Raw genomic sequence first — 13293 nt, 5'->3', positions numbered from 1 at the left:
CCTGGTCCTTGAATGCTTGATTTGGTAAACTCAAATTTCTTTTAATGTTTTTATTTTTGACAGGTTTTTTTTAATATCCCAAGTCCCATCCTGAGGCATCTGCCTCCTCTTCCCTTTTTTACACTTTGCTCTGGCCTCCTTGCCCAGCAGGTCCCAGCTCTTTCCCAGTTCCTTGTTAAAGCCGTTTCCCCTTCACATGCACACTGGTTCCTGCTGTGTCTCCTGGTACAGCCAGTCCCTGTCTCCTCTCCTCCCTCAATGATTTCTTTTGGTCAGTGTGACCTCCCTGCTCCTCCACACACTCCTGAATTGGGAAGTGGCTGAGAGAGACACTGGTAGTTGCTTTCTTCTCTCCCCTCAGTCTTTTCCTGTTTCTCGACTCCCAGTCTCCAGTCAGCTATTTCTCTGTTCAGCATTAACCTCCAGCCACAGCCCCATTTCCCCAGTCTGATTCTGGTCCTGCGGTCTGGCACAGCTTTTGTCACTTGTTCCTTTCCTGCTGCTGGGACTGCACCAGCAAGCTCACTAGGACCATGAGCAAGCAGCTTCCTTGACACCCACTGCCTTTGCCCACAACCACCCTCAGGCAGCGAAGTGGGCTCTGTTGCTCTGTGACCAGGTCTCTTGTGAAACCCTGTCACAAACCATCCACAACTGCGGAGGGTTTAAGCATCTCTGTGAGAATGGGATCTGGCTGCCGAAAGCTCCAGCATGTATTACGTGCAGACTGCTTTCTACCACCTAAGAGTCAACATTTTTACTTGATTTGGTATTGCAATGAAGTTGAACGGGCAGATTTCTATAATTAAATAAGAAATTAATTCCATATTCAAAATGGCAACACTAAAAAGAACTGCGGAAAATGCAGCACTGTTACAGTGAGTACAAGACCGAATAGGCTTTATAATAACTAGTTAAATAAACTGTTATACAAATGATGTGCTTGCATGCCCCTTTCTGCACTCAATATCTTTCTGGCTAAACAGGCTGTGCTATAAGTTCATCATCTCCTGTCTTCTTCTTCCATGTCTGTACGTACATGTATTTTTATAGTTATGGGAACAGATATCTCAGTTGTCTTAAGTCTGTTCTGCAATTGTGGCTGTAATGGAAAAGAAGCTTCCTTCTTCTTATCTCCTGTCTGGTGTATTATTGTTGTGTCATTATTACTACTACGACTACTACTACTACTGCTGCTGCTGCTACTGCTACTGCTGCTACCACCACCAGAGTTTATATTCTGGTAGCAGCAAGGAATTTTAATCACAGAACTGTATATTTGTTTTTCCCCAAAGAAGCAGGGCAAGAGACAAACTACAAAATAGACAAAATACAAAATAAATATAAGAAAGAACAAGACTATGGTGTAAAATGGGACATTATGCAGTTTATTAATTTTGATTCATAAAAATATAAATATGTATCTAAGGATTTGCCTCAGATGAAAGATATTCCAAAATAATACAGTATCAATGGCCATCACTGATATTTTCATATATAAAAAGTAAAAAGAATCTTTACGTGCTTGATGAGTAATTGTGTAACATTTTACTGAATCAAAAAACAAGTCAGATTTTGAGGTGGATACCGGGTTGCTTTGCTTTTTTTACAGCTTATGTACGCTTATTTTGTGGTACATTGTCTTGTACAATATTTATGCATATATTGCATAAAATACATTAAAATACAAATATATTTGAAATGCACAAAAAATTATTCAAATTTTCCATGTTACAATGAAAGTGCAAACCATTTGAAATATTGTTAAAAATAACTAGAGCTATTCTATAATTGCTCAAATGCAGCTATCAGCTGAAGGTTAAGCTCATATTTGCTCTGTAATACATGTTATAATTTGATGTATAATGTTATTGGTGGTATAGTAGTTGTCATCACAGATACAATGCAGTAAAATGTTCAGCCAGCTTATGGCTTTCTGTAAAGGAACCAGACTTCTGATATCTTGTCAAAGAGATATTTTCTTTCAAGCCACTGGTAATTGATTAGACATGTTAGATTATTTGGTATAAAATTTTGGTATCACTTGTTATGCATTTGGATGGATAACACAGAAAAAGAGAAGAAAACCTGAGGACAAATAAGCAGTAAAGTGATTTACTTTAATAAATAATTAGCTTAGTCTGTGAATGCCAGATCAGTGCAATTCATATTAATTTTTAATGTCATTTAAAATAAGTTGTAATATCAAAATGAAGATGGAACTGAGAACCATTAGGTTAAACTACTCCTGACTGGAAATGTGTTGAAATATGAAGACTTTTGTTTGAATGACACCCAGCTCAAAGGAAATCTAGAGGGAATAAACTGTGAAAAAACTTCTACAGCCTTTTGCCTGAAGTATTTCCCAACAAAGACATAAATCACAGGGTTAATGCAACTGTTGGTGGTAGCCAGAGTATAACCAAACTGCTCACCAAAGTTAAGCAGTTCCTCCCAGAAGCAGCCTTTGATCACTTCTGTCTGGTATAATGTATCAAGGAATACAAAAAAATGGTAAGGAGTCCAGCACAAAAGAAACATCAGTACCACTGCGAAGATCAACCTTGTAGCCTTTGTGCCTCTGTGCTCCTTGCAACTCTTTGTTCTGAGTCCTCTTCGTTCTCTTGCTTGTTTTTGTAGGGAGCAAATGGTAGAGCAATTAAGGAAGATGATTGCTGTCGATGGCAAAGCAAACCCCACTATGTTGAATACCAGGCGCTCAGCTGTTATCCATGATGGGGTGGGGAAGTCTAAAGTGCATGCTGAAATATTCCACAGGGGAAAGTGTTTCACAGTCCGAAACATAAAGGTTGGGACGCTGAGAAGCATGCCGAAGAACCAGGTGAGCAAGCAGATCCCTTTGGCCATAGTTTTGCTCCGTATCCCTCTGTGGTTCAAGGTATGAACAAAAGTCAAATAGCGATCCATGCTGACCGCCACTAGCAAGTAGATGCTGGTGTATAAGTTTAGCCTGATGGATGCGCTGGTGCTACGACAAAGGAAATTGCCAAACGGCCAATTAAATTCATTCTTGATGTTCTCTGCCCAGAAAGGGAGGCACGTGAGGAAGATAAGATCAGCAACAGCTAGGTTCATAAGGTAGATTTCAGCTATCTTCACAGGGCCCTTTTGCAGTGAATAAGTTAAGAGAACAAATGCATTTCCAAGTATTCCAATGGCACAGATGGTGTTGATATACTTGGGTACTATATAGTACACGATTTCCCACCAGTCTTTCAAGTCTGGGCAAGTAGTTGAGTTGCTCTTGTTTTCACTCTGGTTTGAGAAGGGAACATTCAGTAGAGGAATTTCAGTCATTTTTAAAAATTCTGAAGTGAACAGGAGACCTCTTTGAAAGGGACTGCAAAAGAGAGGCATAAAATTCTAAAAGTTGTCTCCTATCAGTGGTGTAACAAACATTTAACTGCTGGAAATTCCGTATTAGTGCTCACTGATTATTATAGGCTAGATCAATCCATGCTTCGTATGTGCAATGGTGAGAAATGTTCCTAGTATTGGCGAGGATAGAAGTTCCTCTACATCCTATGAAATTTCCTCTCTTTGCTGCCATTGTTTAAAGCGGCATCGAGGAAGGAAAGTGCCCATTTAGTGTAAGTAGTTCTGTGTGTCTCCTCCAGACTGATGACAGAAACAGATATAGCTGAATTCCAGCTCCCTGAGAGTAGAGTGAGTCACGCTGGTGCCACAAAGCTAGCTTTGCACCCTTCCCTGCCCTTTCTTTTACTCTTATTTTCCATGCTATGTATAACTTTAGCAGGATGATGCCCATTTCCCCAAAACTGGAAATGCTATTCACTCTCTGTGTCCATCACTTGTTGCTTAACTTTGCATTCTTTTGTTCCCTCTCAGCACCTCCCATCCTGAACTTTCAGTTCAAAATTACCGTTAGATTAGACAGCTTATTGCCCTCACACGTCAGCAGTTGTAATAATAAAACAGACTCCTCTAAAATCTTATGCTCAAAATCTTGCCTGGAGGGAAGGCCTCTGCAGCTCCAAATTCACAGCACGCTTCTCCAGTTCAAAAATTTCATCCGAGTTCAGCTGGAGAGAGGCAGCCCCATCCTCCAAAGCCTTCAGGCTTTTATAGCACTGGTAATACCTTTATTTCTCTCTGGCAACTCCGTGCAAGATTGTGTGGGAATGAGAGCATGGGTAAAACGTTATCCCCCAGTGAAATTCCACTGGGTTGCCAGAGCTGCCTCCTGTGGTGAATTTATTCTCCTGGTGCTGTCATGCAGGACCGTAGTGCCTGGATCTTGTTTTTGACAGGCATTCAGTCGCAGAATCGTTATGGTAGGCAAGACATTACTGAGGCTGTGGTGACATCTAACATGTCAGGATTTCATATCCAAGTGGAGCATGTAAATCATAAAAAAACACATTTAAAAAAAATCAGTATTTTACAATCAGTCATCCTGAATGTTAACTTTCTGCTACAGCTATTTAACTCTGCTCTTTCAGTTTCTGTATTTTTACACCAGGGAGATAGCTAAGGATGGCGTTTCTGAAGAGACCATTTATGGCCTTCGTTCATCTCTTTTACATATATGTACAGCCTTAGTGACCTCTGTGTCTGAGCAGCTTGCAATACTTATCTCTGTAATGCCTTTAGCAATTAGTTACGTACTAATATTCCACATCATGCAGGTTGGTACTTAATGCACAGAACATTTTTCATCACTGCAGAATTAAGTAAGCAGCAAAGTTTTATCTGAGTTCATAAACTCACTCAAGCTGGCAGTCTTGTCAGGGAACTGGGCTACAACTCAGGTTAACACAGCTCTAGGGCTTTGAACGTCTTCCCTCACAACAGTCTGAATGTTATCTGGTTCACTGACAGTCTCATGCAAACTAAGATAACTTGGAGGATCTAAAACTGCAGAGAAGATATATAAAGCAAATAAATGGATGATTAGCATCAAAGAGGCTACTTGTGAGACAGCAAGAGGCTATTTGTGAGATAGCAGGAGTCTAACCTTTTTATAGCAGAGGGCTGGCTAAGGTGTGAGAGTAATGGAAAGAAATCTGTAACATCATATGTCAACAAAAGAAAGATATCAATTAAACATTTCCTTTTGTAAACAGAATTATTACTTTTACTAAATTTAGAGGAAGAAGTGCTTCTTTTCCTTGCTTGCCCTTTTTCTGATGATTTCTTGCTATCAGTTTACTCCAGTCGCTTTGCACACTTTGTATGTGATCTGTGGGCTGGAGCCACAAATTCATTCATGATGGGCTAAACCAAAAACTTCAGCAACATTTACTTTCCATTGCAACTTAGATTTTAGCCACAGCTAAATCTGACTTCTTGTTCAGCTAGCAATTGTACGTGAAGTTTCTGTAGAGTTTGTCATCAGGAAAATTTCTTCAGAGTCTACTAGCCAATGTCCAAGCACTACCACAAGCCACAAGCCGTTTATAAACTTAGAGCTCCAGATGTCTTCTTGACAGAAAATGCAATTCATTTTCAGTTGCTTAATTTGATTTCTTCTTCAAGGGCAATTTTCTTCTGTAAGTATTTTTAAGTATTTAGTGCTAATGGACAATTAGCCACATGCATGGTTTTCAATTTATGTATTTAACACCTTCCAGTCATCTTTTATGCAAATAATGACATATTTTTCCTACTTTGAACTAATTTCTGATTAATTTCCATGTACAGTGAATCTATTACCATTATTACTATTAATACATGTTAGTTAGGTTTCTGTGTTCTGGAAACACTAAATAAATACAACTTGAGCTTTGGGAACAATCTTAAAAGTAAAGATTACTTTGAAAGAGAAAATTCTGCAATCAGCCAAGTACGTTCAGCTATAAAGAAATTGCATAAAACTAATCATGTTTTTAAACAACTAGAGAGAACTAGTGCTGACCTTCAGAGTTAGTTTCATGGCGAAAAAGAAAGGGAAACTCTTACTAGACTGCACAGATCAGAACTGAGAGCACAAAAGATTTTTTTTTTAATATAAAAAGCATGTGAAATAATTTTAATAAAGGTAAGACATTAAAAACAGATAGACATACCTACTTCTTGTCCTTCCTGGCAATTTAGGCAAAGTTTCAAATTCAGAAATGTTTGGTAAACAGCAGTACAGAGGTTACTGAGAGAGTTCAAAGATGCATCCTGAGGCATGACTGGCTGAGTGAATGCCGTCTGAGTGTTTCGTTGGCCATGTATCATGTGTGTGATGTTACATTTTGGAAGAAAGCCCCAGGATTTTTTTTTTTTTTTAAACTTCTCCGAATGTTGGCTGTAGTAATTTTCAAGGCATGTGAAATATTTCATTTTCATTGTGAAATCATATAAGCCATATGCCATGACTCTTATCCTGTGACCACTAAATAAAGCTCTCAAGTACAGGTCCTTGGCAATTAAAAGTTCCTTTGTATGATTAACGATGTCCGTAACAATAACAATTTTATCAACAGCTCTGAAATGCCCTCTCAGTGCCAATGCACACAAAGACAAACTTTGAACGAGGTTTTTGTTGTGGTGGGAGCTCCTTCCTCTGCCAGCCTGGGGGAGGGGACCATGCCAAGGAGCTGGGGTTGAAGCAGAATAGGTATACGGGAAGGGCTGCTGAAACTTGGCCCCACTAAACCCAGTGTCAGCCTTTCCACCGTTTTTGAAAACTGATGTCCTTTGCACCTCACTTTAGGTGTCTAGAGCATGAATTTCTGTGAACATTACTTCTCAGTAGTGCATGATGACTGCTGTATTTTCTCAGGCTTGCACCCATAAATAACCTTCTTTTTATGTGATTACCTGCTGGGACCTTGTAGCCTGAGACTGGTTGTTTACCAATTATCTTTTTCATTCTGGTTCTCCTCTGATTAGAACAGTATTTAAAAAAAATTTGTATCATCTGATGCATCTCAGATTTTAAATATAAATCTCTCAAGTATATCTGTGTAAACAATAGGTTTTTTCAACTTCTTTTTAAAAAACAGTGAGAAATTATCAAGGGACTGGAATGTTATTTACTTATATGAAAACATTCTTCCCATTGGCTGCCTATCCAACACATGTACCATCTCTCTGAATTCTTATTCGACTGTGTCCATTCTTGTTTGACAAGTGAGTTAAAATGAAAAGCCATGCGAGGCTGCACGGTGATATCTTATTATGAACTTCTCTATCATCATGATAAATACTTTTATTCCAACTTTTTATTCATTAAAAAGATACTAAGTTACAGTTATGCAAACACTGGTAAAATTGACAAATTCAAAAAATTGTTCTGGTTAACACCATCACACTGCAGAAAATGTTAAAGAATCCAAAATTTAATTTGAAGATTTAAAATGTATAAATACTTCTTTTATTTAAACAGTATCCTATTTAAACTTTTACTTATTTTATTAAATAAACAAAACTGTATAGAAATACATCTCAAATGAAGCTATATGCTTCACTTCCGTCAAAATTATTTTATTTTAATATCTGGATCAAAACATTTATTTTGGTGAAGACCTGAAACACAACATTTTTTGAATTACATGTTACCTAAGGAATCCTAATAACCTACAGGAGATCAATTTCTAAACAACACATCCCACGCTGACTCATTAAGGTAAGTGCAATACAACAGATCTTCGTCACAGCCTTTCCAAAACTTCCTCTTTGCTTACGCTAGTGAATTTCTGTGTTTAAGTTATTTTTTCCATAAAGAAGAACATTTGAGCAATAACAAGAAGTCTGGAATTTGTCCTTTCTTGGACATGAATTTCTAGGAGCTACCAACATCCACATTTACTCACAGACTCTGAACAGAAAACTGCAGTTGCATCTACAATTTAAATGATAAATAACATAGTTTTATGAAACTCATCACTTCAAAATAGGATCAAAATATTGGTTTGTAAATCCAACTCCTCTTTGTAAATCTAGTTTCTTATTTTCTGTTGTTTTTCATTGCCATCTTTAGAACTTTTTTCAACAGTGGAGAGATATTAAAAATTGGGAGTCTATACATTCGGTGGAAATAAATAGTGAAACGAATAGGCAGTGCTGTAGCTCCAGCTCTTAAACAACTTAGAACAAGTCCACATAAGAAACTGTAACTTTATACAAAAAGGGATTTAATTTATTATTTATTTGCAACTTGGGTCTTCATTTCAACCTGTTGAGAGCATATAATGATTTGGTAACATTTTACAGTTTGCACAGATGTAATGGACCACAAATTAAAGGAATGTGAAGGACGAAGTTTAAAAACATCTGTATTAGAATCAACAGATAAAAGGTTTTTGCTGTGCATACGTATTTTAAACATATCTGTCTATTGGTGCCTTCAGTTCAGGATACTAACAGCACATTAGTTTATGTTTTAAGCTTATATGATCTTCAGCTACCCTGTGTTGGCTTTCCTGCAAAAAGGACACATTCTCTAGATCTGCATAGGAATTTACAAACGCTAACTGGGTCTCTCTGATCAGAAAGATTAAACAAATATGTTGATGAAGGCAGAGGTAAGACTGTTTGCTCAATTATTACACACATTACATGGTAGACAAATGGCAGAAATCCAAAAGGTCTCCAGAGTTCTGGATCTTGGTCCAACAGTTCAGCCATTAAAAATCTTCCTCTTAACATAGCTGGAGCCTTTTATGATCTGAACAAATTATCTTTTTGAGACAGCATGTTTTAACAGTTTGATTTTCTTTAGGTAAATGGTTTGCAAACCAACATAGTTATCTGCTATAACTGTTCATCTATTCTGGAACAGGAGAAAAGGTTTTTGATGAGACCTTTGTGATGTAAAATTCTTTGTTCAGCTTGATTGGATTTCTTTACATAAGCTATAGACAGTGTTTGCTAAGGAGAGCTTAAACTCTGCTGCAGTGATTTACAATTCCTAATAAATCATCCTGGTAGCATCACAGTGCAGTAATAATCAAGCCCAACTAACTAAAGGGCGGTAGATTTAGACTAGATATAAGGAAGAAATTTTTGACGTTGCAGGTGGTGAGGCACTGGCACAGGTTGCCCAGAGAGGTGGTGGATGACAAATTCAAAAAATTGTTCTGGTTAACACCATCACACTGCAGAAAATGTTAAAGAATCCAAAATTTAATTTGAAGATTTAAAATGTATAAATACTTCTTTTATTTAAACAGTATCCTATTTAAACTTTTACTTATTTTATTAAATAAACAAAACTGTATAGAAATACATCTCAAATGAAGCTATATGCTTCACTTCCGTCAAAATTATTTTATTTTAATATCTGGATCAAAACATTTATTTTGGTGAAGACCTGAAACACAACATTTTTTGAATTACATGTTACCTAAGGAATCCTAATAACCTACAGGAGATCAATTTCTAAACAACACATCCCACGCTGACTCATTAAGGTAAGTGCAATACAACAGATCTTCGTCACAGCCTTTCCAAAACTTCCTCTTTGCTTACGCTAGTGAATTTCTGTGTTTAAGTTATTTTTTCCATAAAGAAGAACATTTGAGCAATAACAAGAAGTCTGGAATTTGTCCTTTCTTGGACATGAATTTCTAGGAGCTACCAACATCCACATTTACTCACAGACTCTGAACAGAAAACTGCAGTTGCATCTACAATTTAAATGATAAATAACATAGTTTTATGAAACTCATCACTTCAAAATAGGATCAAAATATTGGTTTGTAAATCCAACTCCTCTTTGTAAATCTAGTTTCTTATTTTCTGTTGTTTTTCATTGCCATCTTTAGAACTTTTTTCAACAGTGGAGAGATATTAAAAATTGGGAGTCTATACATTTGGTGGAAATAAATAGTGAAACGAATAGGCAGTGCTGTAGCTCCAGCTCTTAAACAACTTAGAACAAGTCCACATAAGAAACTGTAACTTTATACAAAAAGGGATTTAATTTATTATTTATTTGCAACTTGGGTCTTCATTTCAACCTGTTGAGAGCATATAATGATTTGGTAACATTTTACAGTTTGCACAGATGTAATGGACCACAAATTAAAGGAATGTGAAGGACGAAGTTTAAAAACATCTGTATTAGAATCAACAGATAAAAGGTTTTTGCTGTGCATACGTATTTTAAACATATCTGTCTATTGGTGCCTTCAGTTCAGGATACTAACAGCACATTAGTTTATGTTTTAAGCTTATATGATCTTCAGCTACCCTGTGTTGGCTTTCCTGCAAAAAGGACACATTCTCTAGATCTGCATAGGAATTTACAAACGCTAACTGGGTCTCTCTGATCAGAAAGATTAAACAAATATGTTGATGAAGGCGGAGGTAAGACTGTTTGCTCAATTATTACACACATTACATGGTAGACAAATGGCAGAAATCCAAAAGGTCTCCAGAGTTCTGGATCTTGGTCCAACAGTTCAGCCATTAAAAATCTTCCTCTTAACATAGCTGGAGCCTTTTATGATCTGAACAAATTATCTTTTTGAGACAGCATGTTTTAACAGTTTGATTTTCTTTAGGTAAATGGTTTGCAAACCAACATAGTTATCTGCTATAACTGTTCATCTATTCTGGAACAGGAGAAAAGGTTTTTGATGAGACCTTTGTGATGTAAAATTCTTTGTTCAGCTTGATTGGATTTCTTTACATAAGCTATAGACAGTGTTTGCTAAGGAGAGCTTAAACTCTGCTGCAGTGATTTACAATTCCTAATAAATCATCCTGGTAGCATCACAGTGCAGTAATAATCAAGCCCAACTAACTAAAGGGCGGTAGATTTAGACTAGATATAAGGAAGAAATTTTTGACGTTGCAGGTGGTGAGGCACAGGCACAGGTTGCCCAGAGAGGTGGTGGATGCCCCATCCCTGGAAACATTCAAGGCCAGGTTGGACGGGGCTCTGAGCAACCTGATCTAGTTGAAGCTGTCCCTGCCCACGGCAGGGGGGTTGGACTAGATGACCTTTAGAGGTCCCTTCCAACCCAAACTATTCTATGGTTCTATGATTCTATAACTACAGTTTACAGAGGTTAAAGCAGCAAAATATGGAAGGAACTAGTATAGGCGGGAAACCCACAATGTGCTGGTGGAAGAAAGGAGGGAAAGGGTGATCGAATGGCTAAAGAGCTACTTGGGGATTTGGGAAACCTGAACTGAGTTCCTGACTTCTCCACAGAAACCCTGCCCAAAAAAGAGCAACCTTGTCCTGTCCAAAACAAGCACCAACTCTTTGTGCTAACAGCATTTGAGATCATTAATTTTACATTTCAGGTGAAACCAATAACCAACCTGAAAAAAAAAAGACTGAAAAGATAAGAATTATTCCTGCCCATACTTACTGCAGGCCAGAAGTATCAAGTGGCTGTTAATATCCTCGCTGTTTCTCTGGCAATGGTCCCCAGCCACCTCCATCAGAGTGAATGAGGAGTCAGCTGTTTGCGTGGCTAAAGTCTCAATAAAAGATGTAGCAGCCTCAGGTAAAAGGGAAGATGGGATCAGCTGTGGGAGGGGGACAGGATAAAGAGGAATAAAAAGGTGATGTGATTACAGTTTGACATCTCCAGCTCTGAGATCCTCAGGACAAAGTCTGCCCGCATTTTATCGAGAACCCTTCTCATATTTTGCCTTGTTTCTGTGAGAACAGGACAGAGCCAAGTGTCTGAGTGTGACTGTAAACTGCCAGTAGGTAAGATGTAGCTTAGACATTACACTTTATTTCTTGGGGTTTTTTGTTATCTGCATAAATGGTACATGTGAATACTGTACAATGTGTGATTGTGTTGGAAAGTGGGCAAGAATGTGAATTAAACAGTCTGTGAGCTGACATTGTGCATTTTGTGGTCTGCAGAGGCTGGTGCAGGGACTTTCCATTGCTGCTGGTGTCTGTGTGCTTTGAGAGAAGAGTAAAGGCTTTAGGCAGAGGGTCCATCCTGCAAACAGCACCTATAGGCCCTTATGTACCCTAGGTCATCACAAAAAAAAGTAATATCTGCTGTTTCGTGGGACCTTGAGCTACCAGCGGGCAGAGAAAAGCTACTGAAAAGGTTTCAGTATCCTTAGCTGCCTTAATTCAGATTTTAACTTCCAAAAGGACTGACAGTGGTCAGCACTGCTCAGAAATGTGCCCTGAAAAGAAAGCTGAACCAAAGCTTTGAAAGTAGCTAAACCTCTGTGGTTTTGGCTCACTTTCCATTGGTACAACAGGAAGTGAAAGAAAGTACCTGCAACAGTTGCACTTCTGACAAGTCATTCCTTAGTAACAGGATACGGGCTAGAGAAGAAAATGCCAGCAAATCTCATTTCTTAAAGTAGTTTATTTTCTGTTGTACATGCTTACTGCATAGCAAAATAATGTGTCTATATATTTACATGATTTAAATTAATGTCATATTAATATAATAACATTTTTATATTTTACTTCTCATTACCAAATACTCAAAAATCTCTTCCATTACCTCAGTAACCTCTATATGGAGTTCCTTTTATTTAATGGTTGTGTGAACAGCATGCTTGTGAATGAGACAGTATTGATAACACTGCAAGGCTTTCTGTTATCTCCAGTGTTTCATCGTAGGCATCTTGGACAATTTAAATAATGAACAACAGAAGTATTTATTACATAGGATTATACTGGATTATTAAAGAAAACCTATGGAAACTGTCTATAAGTCATCTACAGTGATCTAAATCCTATAGTTTTTATAGCACATCCGCACATTTCTAGAGCATTTTGGGTTTAATTATTTGAAGGTGTAATACAAATTTTCCATCTTAAATAGAACTTTATTGCTCCACTCAAGCTCTGATGAATAAAGACCATGCAGTAGCAATCTGAGTTTACTTATGTCACCAAAATCCATTTTCTTGGTGGTTTTAAGAATGTAACCTTAAGCACTTTGAAAAGAACAAAGGCTCTGTTAGTTTCAGAAGATAGATGATCATCTCCAACTCAGTTTTCAATCAAGGTTCCTAAAGCTAAAAGTGCATACTGACAATTCAGTACACTATGAGTTTATCTTCCCTGTAAACTCAGCTTTTCCCCAGTTGGACTGGATTTATGATCTATCTTGTATTAAAATCACTCGGATTAACTCTACAAAAAAAGTATAGGTATTATTAGAGCCTGAAAAGGCTATTCTTGAATACTCTGAACTTTCAAGACTCCTATTAGCTTTGGTTAGATTTCTAAGGCAGTTAGGTGATGCTCTCCTTCATATTCTCAGTTTCTCCTACTTGGGAGATTATACTGGTTATCATAGAACCATAAAATCATAGGATAGTTTGGGTTGGAAGGGACCTCTAAAGGTCATCTAGTCCAACACCCCTGCCGTG

The 13293-nt window shown here is 37.6% G+C and overlaps 1 protein-coding gene across 1 annotated transcript; it reads right to left on the bottom strand.

Moving 5' to 3' along the window:
- Positions 1 to 1669: 1669 nt before the first annotated feature.
- Positions 1670 to 6069, bottom strand: BDKRB1 (bradykinin receptor B1). The gene is made up of 2 exons (XM_009322540.1): positions 6051 to 6069; positions 1670 to 3361 (listed from the first exon to the last, which is right to left on the bottom strand). Exon 2 carries the CDS (start codon positions 3316 to 3318, stop codon positions 2233 to 2235), a length of 1086 nt encoding a protein of 361 aa, XP_009320815.1. The 5' UTR covers positions 3319 to 3361; positions 6051 to 6069; the 3' UTR covers positions 1670 to 2232.
- Between the last annotated feature and the right edge of the window lie 7224 nt (positions 6070 to 13293).

Source organism: Pygoscelis adeliae, unplaced genomic scaffold, assembly GCF_000699105.1.
Source record: "Pygoscelis adeliae isolate BGI_AS28 unplaced genomic scaffold, ASM69910v1 Scaffold374, whole genome shotgun sequence".
Lineage (NCBI taxonomy): Eukaryota > Metazoa > Chordata > Aves > Sphenisciformes > Spheniscidae > Pygoscelis > Pygoscelis adeliae.
This window is presented reverse-complemented; position numbering and strand designations above follow the sequence as displayed.

Coding starts and splice junctions, on each gene's coding strand:
- BDKRB1 (XM_009322540.1), bottom strand. CDS start 3,318: ATGACTGAAATTCCTCTACTGAATGTTCCCTTCTCAAACCAGAGTGAA.